Source organism: Hoplias malabaricus, chromosome 16 (assembly GCF_029633855.1).
Source record: "Hoplias malabaricus isolate fHopMal1 chromosome 16, fHopMal1.hap1, whole genome shotgun sequence".
In the NCBI taxonomy this organism is placed as follows: domain Eukaryota; kingdom Metazoa; phylum Chordata; class Actinopteri; order Characiformes; family Erythrinidae; genus Hoplias; species Hoplias malabaricus.
This window is the reverse complement of record NC_089815.1, coordinates 31,646,363-31,672,813: the sequence shown is the minus strand read 5'-3', so window position 1 is coordinate 31,672,813 and position 26,451 is coordinate 31,646,363. Positions and strand designations below refer to the sequence as shown.

The 26,451-nt window shown below is 46.1% G+C and overlaps 1 protein-coding gene across 1 annotated transcript in view; it reads right to left on the bottom strand.

The window, feature by feature from the left end:
• ptk7a (protein tyrosine kinase 7a) overlaps positions 1–26,451 on the bottom strand; it is a 34,628-nt gene that overhangs the window by 1,567 nt on the left and 6,610 nt on the right. The window contains exons 2-19 of the mRNA XM_066648190.1: positions 10,047–10,337; positions 8,328–8,430; positions 8,044–8,228; positions 7,697–7,844; positions 6,923–7,053; positions 6,272–6,538; positions 5,559–5,695; positions 4,878–5,013; positions 4,672–4,791; positions 4,133–4,282; positions 3,900–4,044; positions 3,400–3,527; positions 2,866–3,060; positions 2,596–2,748; positions 1,775–2,004; positions 767–847; positions 352–503; positions 36–214 (exon numbers count right to left, since the gene is read on the bottom strand). Of these exons, the coding sequence (XP_066504287.1) occupies positions 36–214; positions 352–503; positions 767–847; positions 1,775–2,004; positions 2,596–2,748; positions 2,866–3,060; positions 3,400–3,527; positions 3,900–4,044; positions 4,133–4,282; positions 4,672–4,791; positions 4,878–5,013; positions 5,559–5,695; positions 6,272–6,538; positions 6,923–7,053; positions 7,697–7,844; positions 8,044–8,228; positions 8,328–8,430; positions 10,047–10,337 (2,931 nt within the window). The remainder of the gene's footprint in view (positions 1–35; positions 215–351; positions 504–766; positions 848–1,774; positions 2,005–2,595; positions 2,749–2,865; positions 3,061–3,399; positions 3,528–3,899; positions 4,045–4,132; positions 4,283–4,671; positions 4,792–4,877; positions 5,014–5,558; positions 5,696–6,271; positions 6,539–6,922; positions 7,054–7,696; positions 7,845–8,043; positions 8,229–8,327; positions 8,431–10,046; positions 10,338–26,451) is intronic.

Sequence of the window (26,451 nt, the reverse complement as noted above, 5' to 3'; positions counted from 1 at the left end):
GGGAGAAATGTGTGGTAATTTTTTTTGTCATCTACCTTCTAGGACCTGTTCGTCTGTCAGATCGGCGTGTGGAAGCTCTCCAAAGCTGAACACCTCCCACATGAGCACTCCAAACGACCACACGTCGGACTTGGTGGAGAAGTCGTCCTCGAATACCGACTCGGATGGAAGCCAGCGGAGGGGGATCCAGGCCTGGCGGTAATTGTAGTACTCACTACAAAAGAAACAGAGAGAATTATATAAGCGTTTTACAGCAGATGGGTGATTCATGTTGGAGAATGAGCTCCACCCTGAGAGTGTAATAAAACTCTTGTGAAAGGTGATAAAGATCCTCTGGTGCGTTTGACGAACCTGTTGTAGACGTCTTTGCTGAGGCCCAGAGCAGACACTTTGACCTGACGCTTGGCCCCGATGAGGCAGTTGCGTGCCGCCAGGTCTCTGTGGACGAAGCGCTGATTCGAGAGGTGTTCCATGCCCCGGGCAACCTGCAGGCACACGGACACCTGGGAAAACACAGAGGACACGGCACATTACGAACACCACTGGATAATACTGTAGCATTCATAACAAGGACTTTGCAGAGTTTTATTGTAAAATAACAAACACAAACAACTAAAAAAATAATGCTTCAGATTTTAATTAAATCTTATTTGAACTTAGTCTGAAAATGAACATGAAAACATTTTCCCTTCTGTTGTTCAAAGCGAGTAAACGGCTACAAGCAGCTGTAAGTACTGTGTATTGGACTCTACTCTACTCTAGTCACCTTTTGCTTGGTGCTGAGGGGTCTGTCTTTGCTTTTCTCATCTTTACTTTTGGAGATTTTCAGGTACTGCTTCAGATCACCCTGAGAGAGAGAGAAACAGACAGGGGGTGAGAGAGAGAGAGAGAGAGAGAGACAGACAGGGGGTGAGAGAGAGAGAGAGAGACACAGGGGGTGAGAGAGAGAGAGAGAGACACAGGGGGTGAGAGAGAGAGAGAGAGACAGACAGGGGGTGAGAGAGAGAGAGAGAGACAGACAGGGGGTGAGAGAGAGAGAGAGAGACAGACAGGGGGTGAGAGAGAGAGAGAGAGACAGACAGGGGGTGAGAGAGAGAGAGAGAGACAGAAAGGGGGTGAGAGAGAGAGACAGAAAGGGGGTGAGAGAGAGACAGAAAGGGGGTGAGAGAGAGACAGAAAGGGGGTGAGAGAGCGCAAGAGAGAGAGCGAAAGAGAGAGCGAGAGAGAGACACAGAGAGCGAGGGGGACAAAGAGAGAGGGAGGGATGGAGGGAGAGAGAGAGCGAGACAGAACGTGAGAGAGCGAGGGGGACGGAGAGAGAAGAGAGAGAGGGTGAGAGGGAGACATACACAGAGAGAGAGAGACACACATCACATTAATGGAAATGGTACCACTTTAGAATAAGACTACACTTATAAAAGGTTCAAAAATGGCTTACAAAGAGACGAAAAAAGGTCATTGTTTCCCTTTTTATCTCTGTGCTACAGATGATTATTAATAGCCTTTAAGGTGTTTACAGCTAAATTAATGACAATGTAAAAACTGTTTATAAACCTTTTTAAGTGTAGACTTATTTTAAATAGGTATCAATATAATCCCAGAAAACTATATACACCCAAGTTAACATCGGAATTCAAACAAAAACGTTGTCCAAGAATGGCTCAGACACACACACACATTCTCACACAGTTCAGACTGATTCATTTATTCATCTCAGAGTATTGGGTTTTAACACTAGGGCACTGGGAACGCTGGAGGAAGTCTGAGGGTTTACCATATCCGCGTACTCCAGGATCATGTAGAACGGCTCCGTCTCCCTGCACATGCCCAGCAGACGAGTGATGTTAGGGTGGCTAAGTTTAGCAAACATCTCACTCTCGCGACGGAAATCCGTCTGCAGCTGCTCGTCTCGTGTCTGCAGACTCTTCACCAGAACCACCATCTCTTCCTCGTGGTCAGCGGCCTTTGATTTGGCCAGGAACACCTCCCCAAACTCCCCTTTACCTGAGGAAACACACATGACACGGACTGGTTTTCTTTCAGTGCAGACTGAGGAAATACCCAATCACCAACAGAGGGCGCCATACTGCGGCTGAATCCCAGAGCACCACCAGTCCCCACCTCCAGACTCGGATTAAACCCCTGCAACTCACCTCTGTTCAGTTACAGATTCTTTACTTTATTATAGATGTGTTTACAGTGATTACTAAACCTTTCTTTTATTACCTCTTTTTATTACGGAGTACTTTGCTGCTGTAACACTGTGGGACTAATAAAGGATTATCTTATCTTAAAACATGAGACGGACGGAACTGTGAGAGGGCAAACGGTTTCACCTCGAACAATGGCTTTGAGAAGAGAGGAACACACCCAATAACACACTGAAATACGAGAACTACACGATCAGAAGTGGTGCGGTTCTTTCACCCAACACAGACCACGCCACCACTGTTACGTAGACGGTCATAAGATTCTGATACGGCGGTATTTACGGTGCTTTTAATGAAAGAATGCAGAGCCGTGACTGAGACCACGGCCCAGAAAACCAGAAGCGGTGCGCCCTGAACGTGGTGAACGAGCTCAAGGTGACCGTACCCAGGGTGGTGATGGGATGGAGGCTGCTCCGAGGGAAATACAGTTTGTCGTGAGCGCTGTGGCGTTTGCTGTTGCCAGTGGCGGCCATGTTGGTCAGAGCCACCTCCTCCTGAATCTCTGCTGTAGTCTGTCCGTTCTGCTGCACGGCGCCACCTGTGGGTTTCATCAGGAACCTGTGTTAGAATAATCACTGCACGCAGCTGAGCCAGTTCCACCCACCAGCTGAGTTTTAAAATAATATTTTAAACACACACACACACACACACACACCGTTAAGGCATTCCATTTCGGGCTCGTCTCCGCTCTTCTGTAATCTCTTGGCTTTGCGCCTCTGTTTGCAGTAGAACATCAGCCCCAACACCACGATGATGTAAGCGACAGCTGCCCCCACGGACAGCCCGATGGTCTGGATCATCTTATAGGGCGCCTTCTCGTGGTCTCCTAGCGAGTGCTGCACTGGCTTCTCTAAACACACCAAAAGAAACAGAGTACCCAGAGTTATGAGAACGTCTGCATCAGAATTCAAACCCTCCCCTCGGTTAAGTGCAGTTACTTTTTAAAATTAAATCCCAGCCGTTTTCGGTCTCGAAGTTTAAAGCTGAACAAATTGGTTTATCAACAGGGGGCTGTATGCGTCGTGTGGTTCGACCCAAAGCAGTTCACAGACGTTTAATTTAGACCCAGAACGGTGTTCACTTGTGGAACAGCGAGGGCAGAAAACAAGTCCCGTTTGAAGCCAGAGGAAGTAAATAACCTGCTGAGTGCTTTGTGCACAGGAGTAACGTGGGTTCAGTAACAGCTCACCTACGACAAAGAGCTCTGCCGAGGTGTGTGCGATGTTGCAGCTGTTCCCAGCGATGCAGGTGTAGCTCCCAGTGTCCTCTCTCAGGACGTTGTGAATAACAAGGGAACCATTGGGCATCGTCTGGAACCTTAGACACACAGAGACCAGAGAAACAAAGAGAGGGTTAAAATAAACACATTCATTTTCTCCAGAAATGCTTCTCCGTGTTATGAAACAGCCATTACACTGACACCTAGTGGCCAAGATGTGTCAGATATTTAAACATGGCTGCCCCCATGCGAGGGACCCGCTTTGTGGAGAATAAACTGATTCATTCAGGGAATACAAAGCAATCTGACTGTTGCGTGAGTGGCGCTTAATAGAAATAATGGAAAACAATTCATTATCACTTTCATTAATGTTGTTTGCTGCTTTTGGTGGTAAATAAGACTCTGTAAGAATCAGTTCTATGGAGGTAATTATCAGGTTCAGACCATCGACGGTGTGTGTGTGTGATTACCTGCTCTTGTCAGCCTCCAAGAATTTGTCTTTCTTCTTCCACTGGATGAAGGGAGACGGGTCTCCTGTGGCCTGGCAGTGGAGGATGGCAGTGAGACCCTGATACACCGTGGTGTTCTCCGGCTTCAGCTTAAACACGACGTACACTGACAGAGGGAGAGATGTAAAGGAAATGAAAAGAAAAATCTACGCAAAATTCTGGGAAACATCCAGTGACTGGGAAAGGTGCTGTACCTGCGACGGTGAGCTGAACCATGGCGTGGATCTCTCCCTGGAGGCTGTTGGACGCCAGGCAGGTGTAGTTTCCTGCATCCGCTCTGGTTACCTTGGAGAAGCGGAGCATCCCTCTGTTCTGTTCCACTCGAGGTGGGATCTCCTTCCCGCCTGCAGGGGGCAGCAGAGAAACACATTTAAAATAAGTCTCCATGACTGGACCATTTGAGCTCCAATCCAAGGCCTTGTCCCAATTCTTGCCCTGGGGTGTACGGGTATGAGGTGTCAGAAGCTTGAAAACAGAATTGGGACACACCCAACTCACACCCGCCTTGGTTAGACAAACTAACTTCCTTAAGGTAAGACATGTAAGGGCTCCCCTTCGTTTTCACTCAAACGAACATCAGACGAAACCCTTTCTGTCATTTACTGATTGGTTGCTAACTTCACTGTGGATAAAGAGTGGTCTGAAGGGTGCATTAAGTGGTGATAGGGGGCGTGATGAATTTGTAGGTGCACTGTAAATGAATAATCCCTTTCCTCTGTCCCCCGGTACTGACCAGCTTTGGACCAGCGGATGGTGGGGGTCTGTCTGCCTTTGGCCGAACACTGCAGACTGCCTTCTTTATCCAGCTCCAGACACTGCAGAGACTGAGGCGTCGGGGTGAATTTCAGACGCTCTGGAGGACACAGTAGATATTAGACTAAGAAAAAACTCTTTTGGACACATTTAAAAGCAGCAGACACACACACACACACTCCTTACCCAAAACGCTGACTTTTGCCTGAGCGCTGACAAACCCGGCTTTGTTTTTACTCTTGCAGTGATACTTGTGGCCGTCGTACACTTCCACACTGTTGATGCGCAGGGTTCCATTAGGAAACTGCTTAAAATGTACGTCCTGTTCAAAGAGACACACACATCAGGCCGTGCTCTCTTCCACTTGTAGTTACACCATTTGTGCATCCATTTACTTCTCATTAGTTTGTTTATTTTTTTACTCAGGGTCACGGTCCACAGTCACTGGGCACAAGGAAGGAACACCCCCTGGACACATCCATCACAGGGAATCTCTCACACACACACACTCGCCCAGTACCTCTCTCACACACACACACTCGTCCAGTCACACACACACTCTCTCCCAGTCACGCACACTCATCTACTCACTCTCACACACCCTCTCCCAGTCACTCACACTCGTCCAGTCACACACACACACACACACACACAGGGACAATTTCAAATACATGTTATATGCTAAATACTAAATAAACTGACTATTAACATTATTTTTCATTTCTTTTTAAAGAATGTATTCAAAAGCACATTGTAGAATCTCCAGGATCCTGTCTGTTGCTCCAAAGCCTCCACAGCTACAGGAGGGGGGCAGGGGAAGAGGAAATATAGAGTTACATTCGTTGGCACCATCATCTGTTCCCTCACCTCGTCACTGATTGGCTTATTGGCGCGGGACCATGTGACCTCGGGCTCAGGCGTGGCGCGAGTGAGACAGTGTAAATATCCGGCATGTCCCTCCTCCAGCTGACTGTCTTCTGGTTTCTGGATCCACTCAGGAGCAGCTGGGGATGAGAGACGGGCACAGCTTCAACACTGAACTGTTACATGTGTCAGGAGAGGACTTCACACAAGCAGTCGCTGAGGATGGAGTTATATTTTAATGGGCTCTGTCCTTCTGAGAAAGGAGTGACAGCAGCACAGAGGATGATCTGAGCCACTGTCACTGTCCACACTGTGGACGTGGTAATCAACTGAGAATGGTATATTTGCTCTTTTACGTCCAGGGAGACAATACATGATGAACGTGTATTAATTCGAGAAAAGCTAGTGGCTGAATGCGGGTGATGCACCCATAGGCCATAACATTAAAGCCACCATAACACCCAGGCCCCCCACAGAGCAGGTATGATTTGGGTGGTGGATCATTCCCCGCGCTGCAGTGACTCTGACAGCGCTGTGTTAGTGTGTGTTGTGCTGGTACACAGCACCATCTCCAACAGTCTGTAATTGTAGGGTCAGTGGAGCTAATGCAAAGGACAGTGAGAGTAGAAACTAGAAGGTGGCTTTAATGTTTTGGCCAATCCTTTCTTTGCAAAACCGGGCCCTGAAAGGTTAACCCCGCTGCAGCTCTGACTCACTGGCCACAGTCACATTCAGCTTCTGGTTCCTCTGGCCGGCCTTGTTCTGAGCGAAGCAGACGTAGGTTCCCGAGTCCTCTCCTCGCGTGGGGCTGAAGACCAGATCCAGACCGTCCTGATACACACGGCCTTCGGCGGGAACTCGCTGGTCCTCTCTCTCCCACCACACCTCTGGCTCTGGGCTCCCTCTGGGCGGCCTGCAGGACACTCGCTCCAGAGAGTCGGCCGTGAAAACGCGGGACTGAGGCGGCGACATGTCGTCGATTTCTGACAGGGGGAGGGAGAAGGACAAGGTTCAAAGTCTGAGGAGAAGGAATACAGTGAAGCAGAGGTGTGTAGTGTTGAAGAAGAAGTCTTGCCCAAGGGCTCTGATTGGTAGAGCGCTGTGAACGTACCCGAGCGGGGAATCGAACCCCAGTCCACCACATGGAGGGCAAATGTGTTACTAAACGCTCTCTACCAACACCACAATGACATTATAACAAAGCAGCTGTCGAATACTAAGAGCAAGACGACGATAAAGGGGAAATAAGAAGCCAAAGAAGACAACAAGCGGGGTGTTTAGACGCATTACACGGACACTACCGGGCTCATAAACGTGATGGGTCAGTTGTGTGTGTGTGTGTGTGTGTGGAGATAAAGATATCTTACCAGCAAGTCTCAGAACAGCCTCCAGTGAGACCGGAGGGCCCCGAGGACCCTGAGCCACACACTTGTAACGGCCAGTGTTGCGCTGCTTCACCTGGCTGATGAAGAGTGAGCCGTTGCTCAGCAGAAACACACTGTGGAAACGGCAGGAGTTTGTTTTAAAAACCCACAAACAAACAAGAGACTAACTAAAAGCTTTCCCTAAAACAAGAACAACCCTGATCTTTCACTGACTGCTGGGAAATGAGTGTCTCTCACTGGCAGAGAGGTGACACAAGGCCCAAAATATTTGTGGCAGTGTTTGTGAAGATGTTTCTTATTCTATATTCGTCTCCTACGTATTCATCTAATGACCATTTAACTTTAAAATAAACAGCCAGGGGCCAGAGTTGATTGTGAGGTTATTAAACCACTCTGAGAATGGACTGAGAATAGAACAACAATCGAGATAAGAACGTCCAGCCGACAGTGTCCTGTCCACGATTTAAAAGTATCTGCTCTCATTATAAAGAGCAGTTACAGAGAAATAGAGAATCAAGAGCGATGAGTGGAATAACTACAATAAATAAATAAACAGCTGATTAAATGGACAATGAGTGTAGGAACAAGGAGGCTTTAATGTTACGGCTGATGGCTGAATAACGATAATGATACTCTTGTGTTATTATAATAATGAGAGCACCGTTTATTAATATTCCAGTCTGATTTAAGAATGTTATTCCACTCGTCAAAAGGGAGTCTACAAAAGGTCCAGTGTCTGTTTTTTCCTCTTCGTACCGGCTCTTGTTGGAGATCAGTTCGTTCTCGTGGTACCACTCTACAGTGGGTTGTGGCTCCGCTGTAAACTGACAGTGGAAATGCGCCTCTTCGTTCCTCAGAACCACCAGGTCCTCGGGCCTCACCACGGGCTGTGGGTAGCTCTTATCTGCAGGAGGAAAAACAACAGAGCATTGCTAATCTACACTTCACAGTGTTCCTCTACGGGTTCCTCAAGGTTGACTTGAGGTGGAGTAGGAAGAGACGAGCGTTAGCAGTGAGATAAAGCAGACCTGCCGCTCTATAAACACCCACGCTAAAAATACCCACACATCCGCAGGCAAACACACACACACACACACACACACCTATGATGTTAAGGGTGAAGTTGATGCTGCTGCACACTTGGCCGGCGGCGTTTTTGGCGCAGCAGTAGTACAGGCCGTTGTGGTCAGGGCTGACGCTGGGGAGAGTGAGAGTTCGCTCTTTATTGTTGATCTTGTGGTTCTTCTCCACCAGCGGCGCTCCGTCTTTGTACCAGCGATTCGTCGGCCTGAGGAGTTCAGCAAGGGATCCATGAGGATGTTCAGTACAGACGTGCACACACACAGAAAAACAAACTACAGAAGTGAAATAGAAAGGTCTCCCTCACCGTGGATGTCCATCAATGTTACAACGTAACGTCACAGAGGAGGAGCTCTCAATCTCAGCCTCGGAGCCTGGACTCTGCAGAATCACCTCTCCACTCTCCAACCCTACAGAGTCACAGAGAGAGAGAGAGAGAGAGAGAGAGTCAAAGAGAGAGAGAGTCAGAGAGAGTCGGAGTGAGAGAGAGATAGAGAGACAGAGAGAGAGAGAGAAGACAAACAAGACAAAGAAAGCGTGAAAGAAAGACAGACCCTGGTTAGTTTATCAGCCCAAGGCTGGAAAGTGTTGAAAGTGCAGCCCCTCATTATCAAACTCAAACTCCCCCCAGTGACACCATCTGGTCATGCTTTGCACCCAGTGTAAAAACAGGCCCCTCTTTTTCAGCTGACCGTACTTGTTATCGGACACAAGCGGCCGGACGCTGCATTTCAAGCAATTAATCTTGGCAAGAGACATAAAAGGGAGCTTTGTCCACCCCCTCTCTCTGCCCCAAAATAACTCTCTCTCATGCAGGCGTTGTCTGCTTTTCTGTGGAGGCAAAGAGGCAAAGGGGTGGGACAAAAATGTTGCTCGCATGTGTGGCTTCCAGAGGTGGGCAGAGCAGCCAAAAGCCCCACTCAAGTGAAATCAAGAGTGTTTTCCTGCTTCGCTCTTCAAACACATCCCATCCACACGTCCCCTGCTGTTTTTTAAAAACCTCTCTGTTCATGTAAAAACACTCAGTTCTGCTCTTAAAGGAAACTTCTCTCTCCTTTCCTGTGCAACAGCAACTTCCTCTTCAGTGCTGTCACCACCAACAACAACGGGTCCTGGTCTCGTCCAAAGCCGGCAGTGATGGGTGTTGGGGTTTGTGCTCGGGGAGTGCTGCATGTAGCAGTGACCTCCGTATCACATTCAAACACCTCTGTTCAGTCAAGTGTAATGGAGCTTTTCCACTGCATGGGCCTTACTCTACTCGACTCGGATCTCCTCTGCTCTTTCGCTTTTCCATTAAGAAAATCTGGTACAGAGTATGGAGTAAAGACTAAATTTATAACCGTCACTCTACATGACAACGCGCAGACGACCAGCACCAACTCTCCATCTGTAAAATCTCCAGCTGCAGCAGAGATCACGTTTGTTTTTATCCGACTCACGACGGCAGCTCGTAAAATGACGCCGTGGTCTTTTGAAGAGGTTCAAACGCTCCTTGGATCGGTGGCCGACGAAAGAATCCAGCGAGAGCTGGACGCTGCAACAAGGAAGGAACAAACTCTACTGATCTGTCTGAACTGATGACGGAGCTGTGTTCAGTCCCAAACAACAACACGCCAATTTTGTGTGAACAAAGGAGGTGACAGCACACGCTACGACATCAAACAAAGATGCTGTTGACACATCAGCTTTTTCCTGTCTGCACAACACCACTGAAAACTCCTGATTCACCCTGGGGACTGAGCCAAAGGCCAAAACACAGAAAAAAAGCTACATTTAAAAATAAATAAATAAAAGTGTATATGCAGATAAGGCCTAAAACCTAACTGAGTAAAAGGGAGATTCCTTTACCCTTTAACGAATGATATATGAAAATTATTAGGAGTTGAAAACAAAGTAGAGATACATAGATTTTAATTAAGTACACGTTATTCCATGAAGTTACCACCTCCCTCTGGAGCTCTTGGCTGTGGCAGTACACTGAAAGATTTATAAAACATTGAGAGTTTCAGTTCTAAACGCTCCTCACATTTGATGTTGAAGTACGCCTCGCTGGTTTGCTTCTCCTCTCCCGTGCTGTTCTTTGTGGCCACACATTGGAAGTTGCCAGCGTCCAGAGTTCTGTCGATGGCTGTGAATTTGAGGTTCCCCCCCTCCTGGAAGCGTCGATCCGAGTTGCGGACGGTTTCTCCGTTGAGGGTCCAGCTGTAGACCACACCCTCGGGGTCACTGACCTCACACCTCAACATGGCACTGCGTCCGTGCAGGGCGTCCTGAGACTTCGGCTCTTTGGTGAAATGGAAGGACTGCACACAGAGCACTGCAAAGAGAAGCAGGGGTTTAAATAAAAATGATATCATTGTTATTGAAACATTTTATATTGCGATATTTATTGATATCGAATTATTGCCCAGCCCTCAACAGAAGTAATATTTACATAAATAGGGCACGGTGACCTCGCCACAGCTCATCGTCTCATTTCACAAGTACAAGGTCTAAAAGTTTACAAGTTTAAAATGATCTGCTGCTGGAGACAAACTGTTTTCGTGTCTTTTCCCATTAAAATGAATGGGGTTTCACTCACATTCCCTCCACCTGCAGCTAAAAGCACTGGGTAAAAGCAGCGCTGATGAGAAGCAGAACCCACCCCCCCTCACTCTTTCTCTCTCTAGACCCCAGGCTCAGTTTGCCCTTTGTTAAAAGGCACCTGGGAGCGAAGGCCAGACGCCCAGGTGGACGGCAGAGGGGCCAGGCCCGAGGGCTCGGGGTACAAGTCGCTCTTTTATGATGATTTAGGGCCGAGCTCCTCGTTCTCAGATCCTGACCTCAGCAATTACAGCAGGGTCTCAGATCAGCGGCCTTCTTGTTCTCCTTCAACCACACCAGAGGACAGACAGGTGGGCTCAATGTCAACACACTGCGGCTGACCTGACCGTTTTTACCAGAGTGGCGCTGCGGATTATATGGTTTACTATAGATTAGTGACAAGTGAAATACGCTCAGCGTTATTTAAAAAGTAGTAGTTTAAGTTCAAATGACTCGTTTTAGGAAAGAAAAACACCCAGTTTAACACCACATTGATGGAGGATGCCCGGCTGTAAACGTATACCCGTGTTTAGAGCGCACATTTATCCACACAGAACACCATCCAGCCCGCTTTCTGTGAGCTGCCCAAGTCAGAAACACGAGATAAAACGAGCCGCTCTGACTCCGCTCCGCTTCTGACGTCAAGTGCATTGACTTCAGAACTGCTCCACCCCCTCATCTGAGTCTGTCCAATCACAGCGCTGGACCCGTGTTTATGCGAGAGCGCAACAACGAGGTTATACACGATAAGAGCACAACGTAGAGTAAAAACGAAGAAAATGAGAACGGAGAAGAAAGACAACAGAGTGAAAACGGCTAAAAACCAGAGCTTCTGCTCCTCGCTCCTCACTGCTGTGCGCTCGGGGTCGGGGTGAACAGCGAGCAGCTCATTATCATTTAAAGGAAAGCAGGCGTTCTGAAGAGTGATGTTTACACAGTGCATTGTGACCAAAGCATGTCACAAATATTTTATTAAGGGCCTAGAAATGTGTTCACTCGATGAAAGGTGTGGAGTAGGTCACCTTTAACTAAATACTCCACACAAAGGACATTCCTGTACAGTCAACAATCAACTACATCAACTAAATAAACAATGTGAGGGAAAAAAGGGGCCTACTTTCTAAGAACACTACTCTTGGCTGGTGTAGTTGTTTCCCATATCCTCTTCTTAATTAGCATCACAACACCCCAAGTTTTAAAACACAGGAAAAGAGGTGGCCATTCAGAGCAGCAGCACTGTCTCTCTGCTAAATGACAGGCATCTCTAAAGTCTAAAGTCTAATCTGTGGCTTCTCTACACGCTCCTTTCTCCCGCAGAGTGAAGCCTCCATTCATCCCGACAGAAAGACAGCGGTCAGTCTCGCTCCAGCAGCCACAGCACACGCTGGGAGAGAGCAGTGTGTGCTGGGAATGGGAAATGAAGCTGCAGAGTTCCCGCAGAGCAGGGCAAAATGCATTCAATGAGACTGCAGAAGGAAACAGCCATGAGGCCTACTTCAGGTTAGAGCTGAACTGTTTACAGACTGCAGTCACAGTTTGGAAGAGTACAATGTGCAAATGCTACAACTTTATCATATGTATAATTTATTTATTTATTTATTGCCACGAACAACGCTGTCTTCCTTAAGTAAGGAAACCGAACGCTCTAAAAGCTGGTGTCCTGTCTGTAGAGGAAACAAATCAGAAACAACCAAACACAGGACTCCAGGGTGGACCCAAGGTCAAATCCAGGTTCCAGGCCGGGGTTTTAAAACGTACAGCCGGTACGTCACTTTACCTGGTCAGTCAGGTACAATAGCATCGCAACTGATGTCATACAGGCCAGACATTTTAAAACCCCATCCTGGAACCTGGATCTGAGTCGGATTTGAAGAGCACAGACGGCGTCTTAGACAGAAAGCCAGTCCCCTTGTCGTCCTCATCACACGGCACTGTGCCAAACAGCACAAGTGTCTGTCAGCGTGCTGGGCTCCGCAGTGATGCTGCATTGGCCACAGAGCAAAAAGAGGCAGTGGCTGACACCCCGTGTCCCGTTAGAAGCACAGTGTTGATGGCAGCGTGTGTTGGAGGCTCAGCTTTGCAGTCGCATACAGGCCCACATTGTTTGGTCCTACATCAGTTTGTTGCCAAAAGGGAGGCTGAGAAATGTCAAGCCTAGTTTATTTGCACAATCAGAAATCAGCCAAGTATCTCAGAGATTACATCATTCAGGAGGAGGGGGAAAAATGTAATAAATCATAACCAGTCACTTTCATATCATCTGCTGACTGCTCCTTTAATAACTGTGATACGTTTCTGCCTCCTGCTTTTCATAAGACCTTATAACGAAGGGAGTGCGGAGCTGCAGCTGACGCTCCGGAGCGAGACACTGTCTTGTTGGTGGAGTCTCGTGTCGGTGGAGGAGATGAAGGCCTGGAATCTGCAGAGTCTCTCAGCAGAGCTGCACCTGGTTTGGAGTCGATGGGTTTTTTTTTTTTATTATTCGGTCTGACACAATGTCAACACCACATCGGCTTGTGCTGCATTCCAGCAGAGAGGGAGGAATGTGTGGGGGGGAGAGAGAGAGAGAGAGAGAGAGACCAGGTTGTATCCCTCAGCACTGCGCTGTGGAGGGATGAGTTGGAGTGGTGTCTGTGATCTAGAACTTTCTAACCTTCCACCATCAGCACCTGACCTCCCTGATGTTGTCAGAGCAATCGAGGCCAATCCTGTTACATTAATAACATCAACTTATCGTACAATATATGGATATTTCCTCAGCTCTTGATGAATACAAATGTTTGTTGAATAAAAAGTCACCAGTGTTTCAGCTGTTGGCTGTGTTCTGTTTCACTGGTCTCCACTGCTCTCTCAGTTCTGGGGCTGTTATGTTGTTTTGTTTGTTTTATCACAAAAAAAAAAAAAATCACTGATACCAGAGGTCTAATCCAGGCTTCAGGAGCATGTCCACAGTGAAAAATCTCCTCTCTCAGAACTCGGTGGCAAGAGCTGAGCGCTTTTATTAATGACACTAACTGGCATTTTATTCATATAAACATTAAAACAGTTGAAAAGCACAGAGTAACGCAACAGTCCGGGACTTCAGAAATGAAGCCTAACATGATCAAAATTCCAGCTTTTAAACCAATGCCCCAAACACACACACACACACCATGGGAAATTCAACCATAAACACAGCTCCACAAATAAACCTGGACTATTTTCTCTCCTGAATACACGGCGGCATGTTTTCGGCACCGGCCGCAGTTTTCCTTCCTCGCCTGCTACAGGAATACAAACAACAAGCTCCAACCGCTCGTCTGCGTGAGGAGAGACTCGTGTCTGTCTGCTCTCAGTGGACCATACAGTGGTTTCGCCCAGAGAGGTAACAGCTACTGTGTCATTTGTCAAAGAAGTTACAGACGCAGACCAATCCATTATTAGGCGTCTTGTCCAAGGACACGAATTGGTGTTCCTGTCTAAGCTGGGATTCGAACCCAAGTCTGTGTTGTGAAGGGAAGTGGTGTTACCCTCTACACCAGGGGTTCTTAACCTTTTCTCACAGTGCGACCTATTTTTGTGGTGACAAACATTTAGTGACCCCCCCCCCCCCCCCCCAGGTCCCTTAAGACATCTATAAGAAGGAACTGTAAATCCACCATCGAAGGTCTACAACAGCAGCTGTTGCTGTGCGTGCATCAGTACACTGGTTAGCTACTGACCACATCACACCTGCTCTACTGAGAGTGCAACACAAAGTAAATCCCCATGGCAACCAGAATAAAGACAATCATCACTAAATAAAACAAGCATCATCAAGTCAAAATGATTCTGACTGACAGAAACAGCACAGGGGAATCTGACAACAGGGACGAGAGCCTCACGTTCAGGGGACCACCCGCAGAATCCTTTCAAAACGTCCAGCAGTTAAAATGCAACCAATACAGAGTGATGCACATAACCCTTGGTGTGTTACTGGAGTGCAGAGAGCAGTGGTGATTGGTCGCTGGGTCAGTGCTAATCATGTGCATTGTGGCATCAAACACTACCATCTACAAGCACTGCAGGAACCTGCGCATTCATTCACATAGGTACATTACTGTAGAACCACCCTCGTGACCCCATGTAAAGACATCTAAAGGGTAAAGGAGCCCTAGGTTATTACCCCATGCCCTGCACATGCTCAACAACATACAGCACTGTGCAGATGCTTTAGGGACCTAAGAAAATGAGATTTAAAAATGTATTCATCTGAGTAGTAAGAGTTAAAAAACGAATGTTAAAATCCCATTATTCCAGTGAGTGGGATAGTGTGTGTGTGTGTGTGTGTGTGTGTGTGTGAGAATATGTTTAACACTCTACACATCTCTCCTCGTGACCAGTATTCCAGTATTTTTTGAGGTTACCGTCCAATCCCTAGTTTTAGAGGTTAATAAACACTTCATTATGTTAATTCAAGTGTGCTTTCTTTTACTCTATTTGTAATTTTGTATTTATTATTATTATTTTATATAAGCACCACACTTATTGAGATGTCAAGTTATATATAAACAGTAGTGAATGGGTGATAAGTGAATTCAGGACAGGGAACACAAAGTTTGAAGTATACTTCCATCTCTGCACAAACCTGGAGAAGGCTGCTCTCCATCCCCCTCCTGGATTCCTGTGGAGAGGCAGTGAACACTAGGGACAAAGATGGCATTCACAGAGCCTCAGGTTCTGAAGAAGAGGCCAAGGGGAGGGGAACTGGTTAAAAATATTAGCCACATGTACGTACACACACTTAGTGCTGGGCGATATGAGCGAAAAATCAATATCACGATTAATTGTACGTTACCACAATTACGATTAATGAATTATTATTTTGTTCCTATATTTATGACCCTCACAGTTCAGTGACATGGGGACGGTACATAAACACACAGTGGGGACATATTAGAATATAATAAAATAAATAAATAATGTGTTCTCCCTGTGTCTGCGTGGGTTTCCTCCGGGTGACTGTCTGTGAGGAGTGTGGTGTGTTCTCCCTGTGTCTGCGTGGGTTTCCTCCGGGTGACTGTCTGTGAGGAGTGTGGTGTGTTCTCCCTGTGTCTGTGTGGGTTTCCTCCGGGTGACTGTCTGTGAGGAGTGTGGTGTGTTCTCCCTGTGTCTGTGTAGGTTTCCTCCGGGTGCTCCGGTTTCCTCCCACGCTCCAAAAACACACGTTGGTAGGTGGATTGGCGACTCAAAAGTGTCTGTAGGTGTGAGTGAATGTGTGAGTATGCGTTGCCCTGTGAAGGACTGGCGCCCCCTCCAGGGTGTGTTCCCGCCTTGCGCCCAATGATTCCAGGTAGGATCTGGACCCACCGCGACCCTGAACTGGATAAGGGTTACAGATAATAAATGAATAAATGATTTAAAAAAATTTAAAAATGATTATGTCAATTAATTTTCAATAAACTGCCTAGCCCTCTGTGTGTGTGTGTGTGTGTGTGTGTGTGTGTGTAAATTATAGCTAAAATCATGATTCTATTCAGACTAAGAGGTGGCCATGAGAACTATTTATATTTACCAGGGCATCGATTATTCAGAGGAACTCCACCAGTCCACAGTAATACGTCCTGCCATTGTCCAAAAACAAACAAACAATCCAACAACCAAAAGTCAGCTCTGACTTTGGGAACACTCCTATATTCACACACACACACACACAGGACCTGTTTTTGAGCAGAGTGTCACGCTGTGTCCAGACCTCCCTGAGGTTTCCCCATTCGCCTTCACCCTGTTCACACAAAGGCCTGCTTTCATGCAGGGAGGTGCAACATCTTGGGGCTGGGCTTTCTAAAGACTGTCTGTCATTCATAGACACTCAAACCCAGCAGTTTCCATCAGGGGCCAAAGAAAAAGCCCTTTTGACCTCCATTACGGCCAAGGCTTGATGACAAACTCTTTATAAGAGCAGCTCCTGAAACTGTATTCTGTATTTTGCAAACGTGCTTCCTTGCTGTGCCCAGGTTTGTCCTTTCCAGGTAAAGACGCAGGTGAGTAGACGCAGACACCTGTAGACAGACAGTGGTAATGTCTGACCTTTTCAGGAAATTGTGTAGTGCACTACAGAGGGAGTATGGAGTGATTTAGGATTAAACCTCCATTTCTCTTATGCGTCGTGGTGTTTTTATGTCTATCATTAAGACGTACTACAGCCCCCTACTGGACAGGCCTGAGAATGCAGCTGCTTTCGTATTTGGATCTTTGTGGACGGAGTCTGAGCTGCAACAATGTGCCTCACAAATCCCCTTTTCTAAATGAACAAGAAAAAGCTTTTTATTTTTATACTAAAAATAATAAGACAATCGGTGTGGTTTGACGAGTTATTCACACGAATGAACATTAAGACAGTCGTCGTCGTAACAATCACATGACCTTGATTATTTGCACTGGCCACAGTTATGTTCCTGAGAGTTTATTTCAAACCCATGTCAAAGAGAACGTGAATTAAGTGATTCTCCATCCCAACACCCGAGGAAAGACGAACTGGGCACAAGATTTTCCTTTTCCCTCTTCACTCTTTCGCAGATGTGCTCAGCGGCTGGTCCCTGGTCAGTTCCAGGACTTCCAGTTTCTAAAGCTGACGCAACAACGCTCGTCAAATCCGTCATTTAACTCGGCTTTCCGTAACACACAGTGACTGCTGTGGGTTTAATCCACATTCACCGACTGTGAGGGAAGAGCTGAGGAACACGGGCAGTAAACAGGCACTGTTTTATTGGTTCTACACGCTCCATCCCAAATGACTCTATATTCCCAATGTACCGCAGTAAACCGAGAAAGCGCTGGCTCCTGCACTTTAACAGTACGGAAGATATCTAACAAAGCCATCTGTGGTTTAGCTGCACGTATTGTACGTAGCTGATGAAGTCTTTTTCAGCGTCTGAAGTTTGCCTCTATTTAGTTTTAAGCCTGAGCTTTTTGGACACAGCACGTTATTTTGACGTACAATTAATTTAGATACATTTACAACTATTATTTGAAGCTTACAGGCTTTAAAACTGCACTTTTTTATAATATTCCAAGTTCACTGCCCGATAATGTGAGGTTCATATTAATAAAGGGAGAGAGTTTGAATAGTTATGCTATTATTTATTATAGAAGACGACTAAAACAGCGAGATAAAACAGACAATTAAATCGTTAATCACAAACATATGCACGACAATTAATCGTCACTTATATCTGATGACGGTGACAGTGCTATTGTTTAAATTCTGGGGACCTGACCACCCTGAAAACTGGGGGAGTGTAGAAAGTGAATGTGGGGAGGTGTGATCTACTGATTTATGTGTAAGGAAGATCCAACGAAACAGAAACTCCATCTCTCCGGGGTTAGAAAGACAAGTTGGTGGCCCAGCTTTGGGCTCGAGCGTATTGAATAACCTTTGGAATTATGGGTTTATATTGTCCATGAGTGTAATTCCATACGGGGTCCATTCAAGCGCTGGCCGCGGAGGTTAAGGCAGTGTAGGGATGGCTGCCTGGGTTCAGGAACCCATGAAGGGACTCATATTTAACAACCACCCACTCTTGATGAACACCACCTGTCTGTTTGGAAGCCACGTTGTTATTTAATTGGTGGAGCCTGTAGGGCTGTGCATGTGATGCATGCTGGGTGTTCTGAGCTGCAGGGCACCGAGGACCAGGTCCCACAAACAAAACACAGCACCACAACACACTTGAGCTTCGTGAGGAGAACCCACAGGTTCTAAACAGCTTCTATCCCCCAAGAGGTTTACACTCGGTGTAGGAAAATGGCTGGCATTGTGTAGTGTTCTGGTTCTGATGTTTGGTGTATTAGCTCAGGAACACCACTCCAACTCGTCCCAAGGATATTGGATGGAGCGCCAATTCTCCAAAGGACGGCCGCAGACGAGTTCATGGGGTGTTATAACCCTCTCGTAGGCAGTGAGCATTAACCATGGTAACCTAAGGCTTGTGCACAGCTGCTCTAGAGATGGGTTTTTCAAACCCTGGGTTGTGACCCTGTGTCGCAAGCTGAAAGAAATGGGTTGCAAAGAAAAAAAAAATCAATGATCAAATTAAATTAAACTGAATTTTAACAGGCACAAAACCAAACGTACGATCCCTTGTGCAAGCTTCACTTCACGCTGGAACCCGGACTGTCTCGTTAGCTCAGAAGCTGCTCTACTGCCTTTAAATGTGAATCCTACGTCTTATATTTACTCCTACCCCTTGTTCTTGAGTGTCATACTTGGAACAAAGTAGCTGCAGGGGTTAAAGTTTCACCTACGGTACGGGACGACCCTTCAAGGGCCTGATTCGTCATCAGAACACAAATAATAACGAAAAGAGCAGTGCTTCGTTCTCTTAAATCAATGGACAACAACAAAGTCAAAAAAACCCTGCTCTAGAGCATCCCACTTCATGCCTTCCTCACTTTTTCTAGGTTATTTGGACGCCTTTACGTTCAAAACCTCATCTGCCCCTTCGTAGCAAACCTTGGCAGGCTCTACCTTCTCTTAAGATTAATGAAAGACCCCCCAAACCCTCCTAAAGAAAATGCTAAGCCACAGAAAGACATCCATTCTTCCGTGAGCCCCCCCCCCCCCTCCCTCCTCCAGAGGAACTTAATGTACAGTTGTTTGCCTTAATGTAGCATTTAATTTCAGGGTCATTAGCATACCTCCAGGCAAATTAAGTCGGCAGCACATGTGTGGAGGGTGTGGAGGGTTTGAGTAGTCACATATTAACAAACTTATCACTTCCAGCTGTTCTCTTTCCCTGAGGGTAACTCGATCCCGAGACCTGAAAGGCACTGCCAGGGTCTGACAATACCACCCCATCGCCCACGGAGCACTGGGGACCGGTCCTGGGAAGGAAGTGGGCTGTTTTACCAGCTGCTCCCTCAATCAAAGTGGTCAAAACTGACTTGGACATGGTTTAACAGGTGTCCCCCAACAGGCCTCGGACACACATGAAACAACAAAGACAACGGAGCCCTGCTTAGAAGCACAAGGCTCTTCTCTGGACCCTTTGTTCCTCGGAATGAAGTGGGAGAGACAAGACAGAGCAGAATGGTAATGAGATATGTGCAGATATACACCATAAATCCACTCGGACGAGACCAGCTCTGTGGAGGAGCATTTCGGTTCATGTTGATGAAAAAAAACATGGACTATAAAACAGGACATAATCTATGGAGGTACATTAGGTGCAAAACCCCAAGATGGCGCCTGGTGCAGAACTGGGAGGAGGGCCCTGTTTGGAGATTAACCCTTCTGAGTCTGTCTGTGCGCATGTCCCTTGGCGCCAAATACAGAGGGGAAAAATATCATTCGGCAACTGCTGCTGACACCTACGATGGAGCTTTAGGGGCACGGCACTGGAAAAAATAAAAATATCCTGAGAATAAACTCAGAATTCTGAGAAAAATCTTGAAATTATTGAGTAAAAAAACGTCTGAATCATTCTGAGAATATAGTCAGAATATGTAGAGAAACACTGTTTGGGTTATTATTGATTATAAAATGTAGACAGACTCACGGTCTGTGCTCCATGAGTGAGTTGTGAAAGGAGCCGTCAGTGAAGTGAACAGAATTATTAAATACATTCACACGACATGACGACTAACCCCCGTCAGTGCGGCCCCCGACTGCGATACAGCTTTCGTTTATTGTACGAGTCCAGGCCATAACCCGATGGAGCCTCGTGGACCCGCCGGAGCTCCACTCGATCATTTTCGTGATGATTAACTGTATCCTGTGAAACTACAGGCCCTCTTCTGAATAAACGGGTTCGTGCACCGAGTCAGGGTTTAAACACTAATCACAGTCTGGTTCTGATGTGGAAGAGAACTGAGTGGGGTTTTGCACCAAATAAACCTCCGTTTTCACTCTGTTCTCTTTCTTCTCCGTTTTTTCAGTGCTCTTATTTCTCCGCACTCGTTGTGTCTGTTTTGCCGAGTTTAACCTCGTCTTTGTGCTCTCACATAAACGTGGGTCCAGCGCTGTGATTGGACAGACTCAGACGAGGGGGCGGGGCCATTCTAAAGTCTCTGACATCAGAAGCGGAGTTGAATCAGAACGGCTCGTTATATCCCGTGTTTTCTGACTTGTGCCGCTCACAGAAAAATGACTGGGTGGTCTTGTTTCACAGTGTGTGGGTTGGTGGGCTCCAGATCCCACATTAATGTGAACATTCGCTAAAGAAAGTGAGTTTTTTCATCATACGTCCATTAAACGTGAATTTAGATGAGAGGGAAACACAGATCACATGACCTGAAACATATCTGGCCCTGATGGCAAAAACAACAACACCACACATACTTTACAAATGTTTGTGAACAGCGCCCTCGGTTTCACTCACACAACCGAACAAACGAGACTGAAAGCTGAGAGCGTGGAAGATGATCAGATTCAGGATGTGCACCAGGAATGGAGCATGAACTTCAAAAGCCAGCGAATAAAAGCCAAATGTGAAACAACAAGGTGTGTAACTCGTATAACGTCTCATTTTTCATGACACACAGCTGCCTCCTTTTCATACTGCTGCTTCCACACTGCCTTAGGAGCTCAAGACGCTTGCAGGAGAGCGCTACTAACAGCCTGGCTGCTTTATTCCTTTAAAAAACACGTTAAAGAAACACTAGGTAAGATTCTGTGTCTTTGCTCCTGTTCTCCTCTGGGGTTCACTCTTACAGCAGTGTCCCAAAATCAAGAGGGAAGGTGGAGGATTCCTACCCTCCTCCAAATGTTACATAGTGCAGTTTCTGCAGTGCTGAGCCTGGAGCACCAGAGGCTCTATTCTCCCTGTTACAGCTCAGTGGAGAAAAATGATTTTGAAGTAGAAACTTTCATGCGATTGTTTTTGTTAACGCATTAAGACTCAGTCAACAACTTAGCATTTCACTTTGTGATTCATTTATTCACATTTATAGAGAAATTATAAACAGCTGTAATCGACTAACACCTCTAATACTGTGGTCTCATCACAAGAACATGAGAAACAAACGCTCTGACCACTGAAGGCTACGGGGAGTGCTCCTCTGAACTAGCAGCGCCTTCCACTCAGACATTAGCCAAAAATATCTAACTAGGCCTTAACTACAAACACTAACAACAGAAATATATGGTTTGCAACAGGAAGAGAGGCCTCTGTGTTTATGTAGGGTCCTCTAGGAGCACTGGGGGACGAGGAGCGCGTGGGAGCGGTGTCGGTGCCGGTGAGGTCCTGGGAATAATTGGTCAGGTTTATAGCCCTGCTACAGGCAACAAGAGCCACAGCTTGTTTCTGCTTGTGTTTCAGGAATAGTTTCACCGCGGCAGGGGTCAAGACTAAACCCCCCACCCCCACGTCATTCAAGACGAGGTGTGATGTGCCTGTGGACCTCATTTGACTTTCAAAGCTTGTTACAAACCACAGCTTATGTCAGATCGTTTCTGAGCACCAGAATTGTACATGGGGAGGAAAAAAGGAAAGGGAAAAAAATCAAAGCATTTTGTGGTAGCTCTTATTTCTTTCTGCACTCATTTATTCATCTTCTGTTACCACTTCATCCTGGACTTCATCCAAAGTGGAGCACAGGGAACACACAGCACACTGCTCACAGACAGGGACACGAGGCCAGGATCGAGCGCAGGAGCCCGAGACCCAGAGCTGTGCGTGAGAGAGACCACCTGCAGCGCCACCGTGTCGCCCTTCCTTCCATAGTCAAGTGCTGGTATGATATACAATAAACAGCATGAAAACTAGAGACACAGACAACGCAGTAAAACAGCAGCTTCGAAAACAATTGTGGGTCCGAGTGGTGTGTGATTATGGCCTTAAATTAGTGTTGCATGGTACACAGATACTAGAAAAGTACCTCGATACTTTGTAATTAACATCAATAAAAAGTACAATACCTAGTACCTTTACTTTGAGGAGTGTTTTAAAATAAGAGCAGTATTTCCAAAGAGTGCCACAGGGGGGCAGTGTGCGCACAGTGCTTTGCCTCCTCTACCTCTCAATGATTTCGCAGCTAGTTTTAGAGACTCTTCAGGGTTCTAGCAAGTTATTTAAAAAACAAAATACCCGTGATACTAGTGACTAGTAAATACTAGTGACTTTCTGTACAAGCGTTCGCAACTTTATCTAGAAGAGAATCGTCGGTAGCACAACGTGTTAGAACACCGGGACTGACCGTGAGCGGGGAGACGCAGCTCCCTCGGCGCCGATCTTCTGCTCCAGAAACGGCAAAGCTTCACGTGTCGTCACACTTAACGAGCAATTTTGCCGACCGCCCTCAGCTTGTACAGAAAAGTATAGTAATTTCCCTTATTTTTAAGGTTTTTGCGATGGTATCGTTTCAGTATCTGTATCAAGATATCGTAAAATCATAATTTTGGTATCGTGACAACACTACCTTAAATATCACAATATTTCATGAGTTTTTGGTGATAAAGATTTATTTGGTGATATGACAAATCTATTTAATTAACTAAAATATTTCATTAATTTTAAGAACATACCGAAGAAGCAATTTACATTTGATATATTTTAAATGTAACAGCTTCGAACGTTCAGTAAAAAACTAAATAAAGTGTAAACATTCGCTTACATTTTAAACAACTGTAATTTAACGAGGTTGAGTTTGTATTTAAACTAAATAACGTAAATAAAATAAGCTAAAGTTCCTAAACGACGATATTGTGTGTAAAGAAGTCAGATGTGTCACAATACAAATGATACAATCGCAAATGATACGACACGGCACAGCCCTAGTGGGGACGCTCATTTTCACTCAGTGTTTTACATAAAGCTCGAGACAAACTAATCTCTGTGTAATGAAACTCGTGGTTCTGACCACGGCCACGCTCAGGTACAGGATGAGACTGTGCTCCATGGTTCACAACGCCACGCCACACCACACACACTCTGCAGGAGGTTCACACTCCTCCCTAAACCGCCTGCATCTCTTCACAGTGTGAAAGAAGGAATGCGATGCAATTAGCTGCTTCTCAACGCTGGTGGCAAGATGGTGATCTCTCAAACCACACATCACCCTTCACAGCCAGGACTCAAACGCACAGAGAAAGTCAGTCTGAAACCGAGGAGAAGCCAACTAACGTAATCCTGGTTCTCCAGCGCAGAGCTGAAGGATTCGTGGTTTTTTAAGTCATTTTTTGTTTTATCAGCCTTCATCAACAACGATGTCTCCACTAGTTTTACTCTAGGAGATTTATCCTGATTTTACCCCCCTCCCATCCACAGTAACCAAACCCTTATGTGCTGTGACATCACAACCACGAATGCCTAAATACAAAAGACTGGACCTTCATTTCTACAAAACGATCGCAGATGAAACGAGTGTCAATACCCTTCAGAAACATCACGATCAGAAATCCTCCACATCCTTCAGCCCACTGTGATCAGTTCGAGTAAAAGCCAAAATCATCGAGAAAAAAGAAAAACAGGCCGCGGTTCTTTAATGATTCCAGTCACAACTCATTCTTCTGAATTTCTGAGGCAGGAACGGACACGTTTCAGCCAGAAAATCCACACATTCCTTATATTGCATCAAATCCAAGAGTATCTACTGATCTACTGCGCAGGAAGAATGCTGTAGTGTTAGTAATTATATCAGTAGGGGGACAAGTCTAATGTAAAGCATATGGACCTCTGAACTGCATTCTTATTCCCATCTTAGAACTAACAAGAACCACACGTCTCTGAAGAGAGCTCTGAGTTTCAGCTCAGCTTCACAAACAGCAGCAAGAATCCACACACAAGGAAACACAAGTTCATTCTGGAGACGTTCTTCTTTCGGCTTGATTCTTTAAACATTAAAATCAGCATTAAATGTTAAAGTGAAATAAAAGTCGTGGAAAGAAACAAGCAGCGTAAAGCAGATTTAGTTCTCCATCTCAGAAAGATTCTGCTTTCATCTCCAGTCTGATCATCAGCTCCTGCGCCAACAAACTGTGAAAACAAAGAAATATAAGCGCAGGCTCCTGCTGGGATGACAGTTCTGGAAATAAAGTTAAAGATGAAGGCATCTCGTCTTTGAGGCCGTGCCCACCCCGTTTAACACGGTCAGGAAACACGGCTCAGAGAGGACTGCAGGAAAGAGAGCCCCACGAGTGATCCTCGTACAAGAGACCCCCCCCCCCCCCCACACACACACACACACACACACACACGAGTGAGCCTCATAGGAGTGATCCTCATGTGAGTGAGCGCCCTACGCACTAGTGATGCCTGTAGGAGTGAGATTTGAGGTCGTCTTCACAGGATTTAATTAGTTGGGGATCAAAGAGCCCGAGACGTCAGCTGGTTCTGCCTGTTTTCATAGGAGTGTGCTGCCAAATATGGCTCCTATTGCGTGTTTTAATCATACAGTGACTCAGGCGGAGACTCGACACGTGACACTGGGAGTTCGTTTAAAGGAAAGGTGATGGTATCTCCCTCAGAACACACTGGGAATCACCAACATAAATCACACAGTGTCACTGCTCACTGCAAACTCCGCCCATCAACTAGGACTCCACCAACCACACAGAGGCCACCAAGGGAGGGTGCCATCTTTTACACACTGCCACAAACACGAAGCCTTTAGACACATCCAACAGGAGAACACCAACTACTCGGTTCTGTAAGTGAAGAGGCATGAAGCTTATCGAGTGCTGCACTGAGAGAGGTAGGGCACAGAGAGAGAGAGAGAGAGAGAGAGAGAGAGAGAGAGAGAGAGAGAGAGAGACAGAGACAAAGAGAGACAGAGACAAAGAGAGAGAGAGACAAAGAGAGAGAGAGAGAGACAAAGAGAAAGAGACAGAGAAAGAGAGAGACAGAGAGAGAAAGAGAGAGAGAGAGAGAGAGAGAGACAAAGAAAGAGAGAGACAAAGAGAAAGAGAGAGAGAGAAAGAGACAGAGAGAGACAGAGAGAGAGATACCAGCTTTTGGGCTTTTGTTATCTCTTGGACTCCCAACCTCAAACGGCTCACAATCAGTTCCCTTCAGTTCTAGACTTCAAGATAAACTATGCATTACTGCAATAAAAACTTCTTGCCTCGTTAAAATAGGTCTCTTACGTTTTGGAACTCAATACAACGTCCCTTAATGTGAGTCAGTATATCTGTAAAGTTTCCCTTAAAAAATAAATATATATATATATAATAATAATAATAATAAAAATGTATGAACAAGACCAAACAAGCCTACGTTTGCCAGACCACCAACAACGCATCTCTCACAAAAACATAACCAATATTCCAGTAAATGGGGAGCCAATAACAAGAGGATCCAAAATCTAAACCCTTCCTAAGAGAAATCCTTCAGAGTGATTTAGACGTGTAGGCAACAGCATTAAAGGTGAAGCCTATTGTGTTTCATGCAACATTTCATGTGACCTGTCTAACAAAGCACACAAGCACACGTCCTGAAAATGTAGGTCAGATTGTAATTCATAGGAAGGAGATACACAATCATGTGAAGGTTATTTATAATCTACTCTCTTTCATTCACATTATAATAATAACCATATATTATTAACATATTCATTCATTTATTCATTGTCTGTTCAGGGTCGTGGTGGGTCCGCAGACTACATGGAAACACTGGGCACAAGGCAGGAACACACCCTGGAGGGGGCGCCAGTCCTTCACAGGGCGACACACACTCACACCTACGGACACTTTTGATTCGTCAATCCACCTACAGGGAGGAAACCGAAGAACTTAGAGAAAACCCACACGGACACAGGGAGAACACACCACACTCCTCACAGACAGTCACCCGGAGGAAACCCACACAGACACAGGGAGAACACACCACACTCCTCACAGACAGTCACCCGGAGGAAACCCACGCAGACACAGAGAGAACACACCACACTCC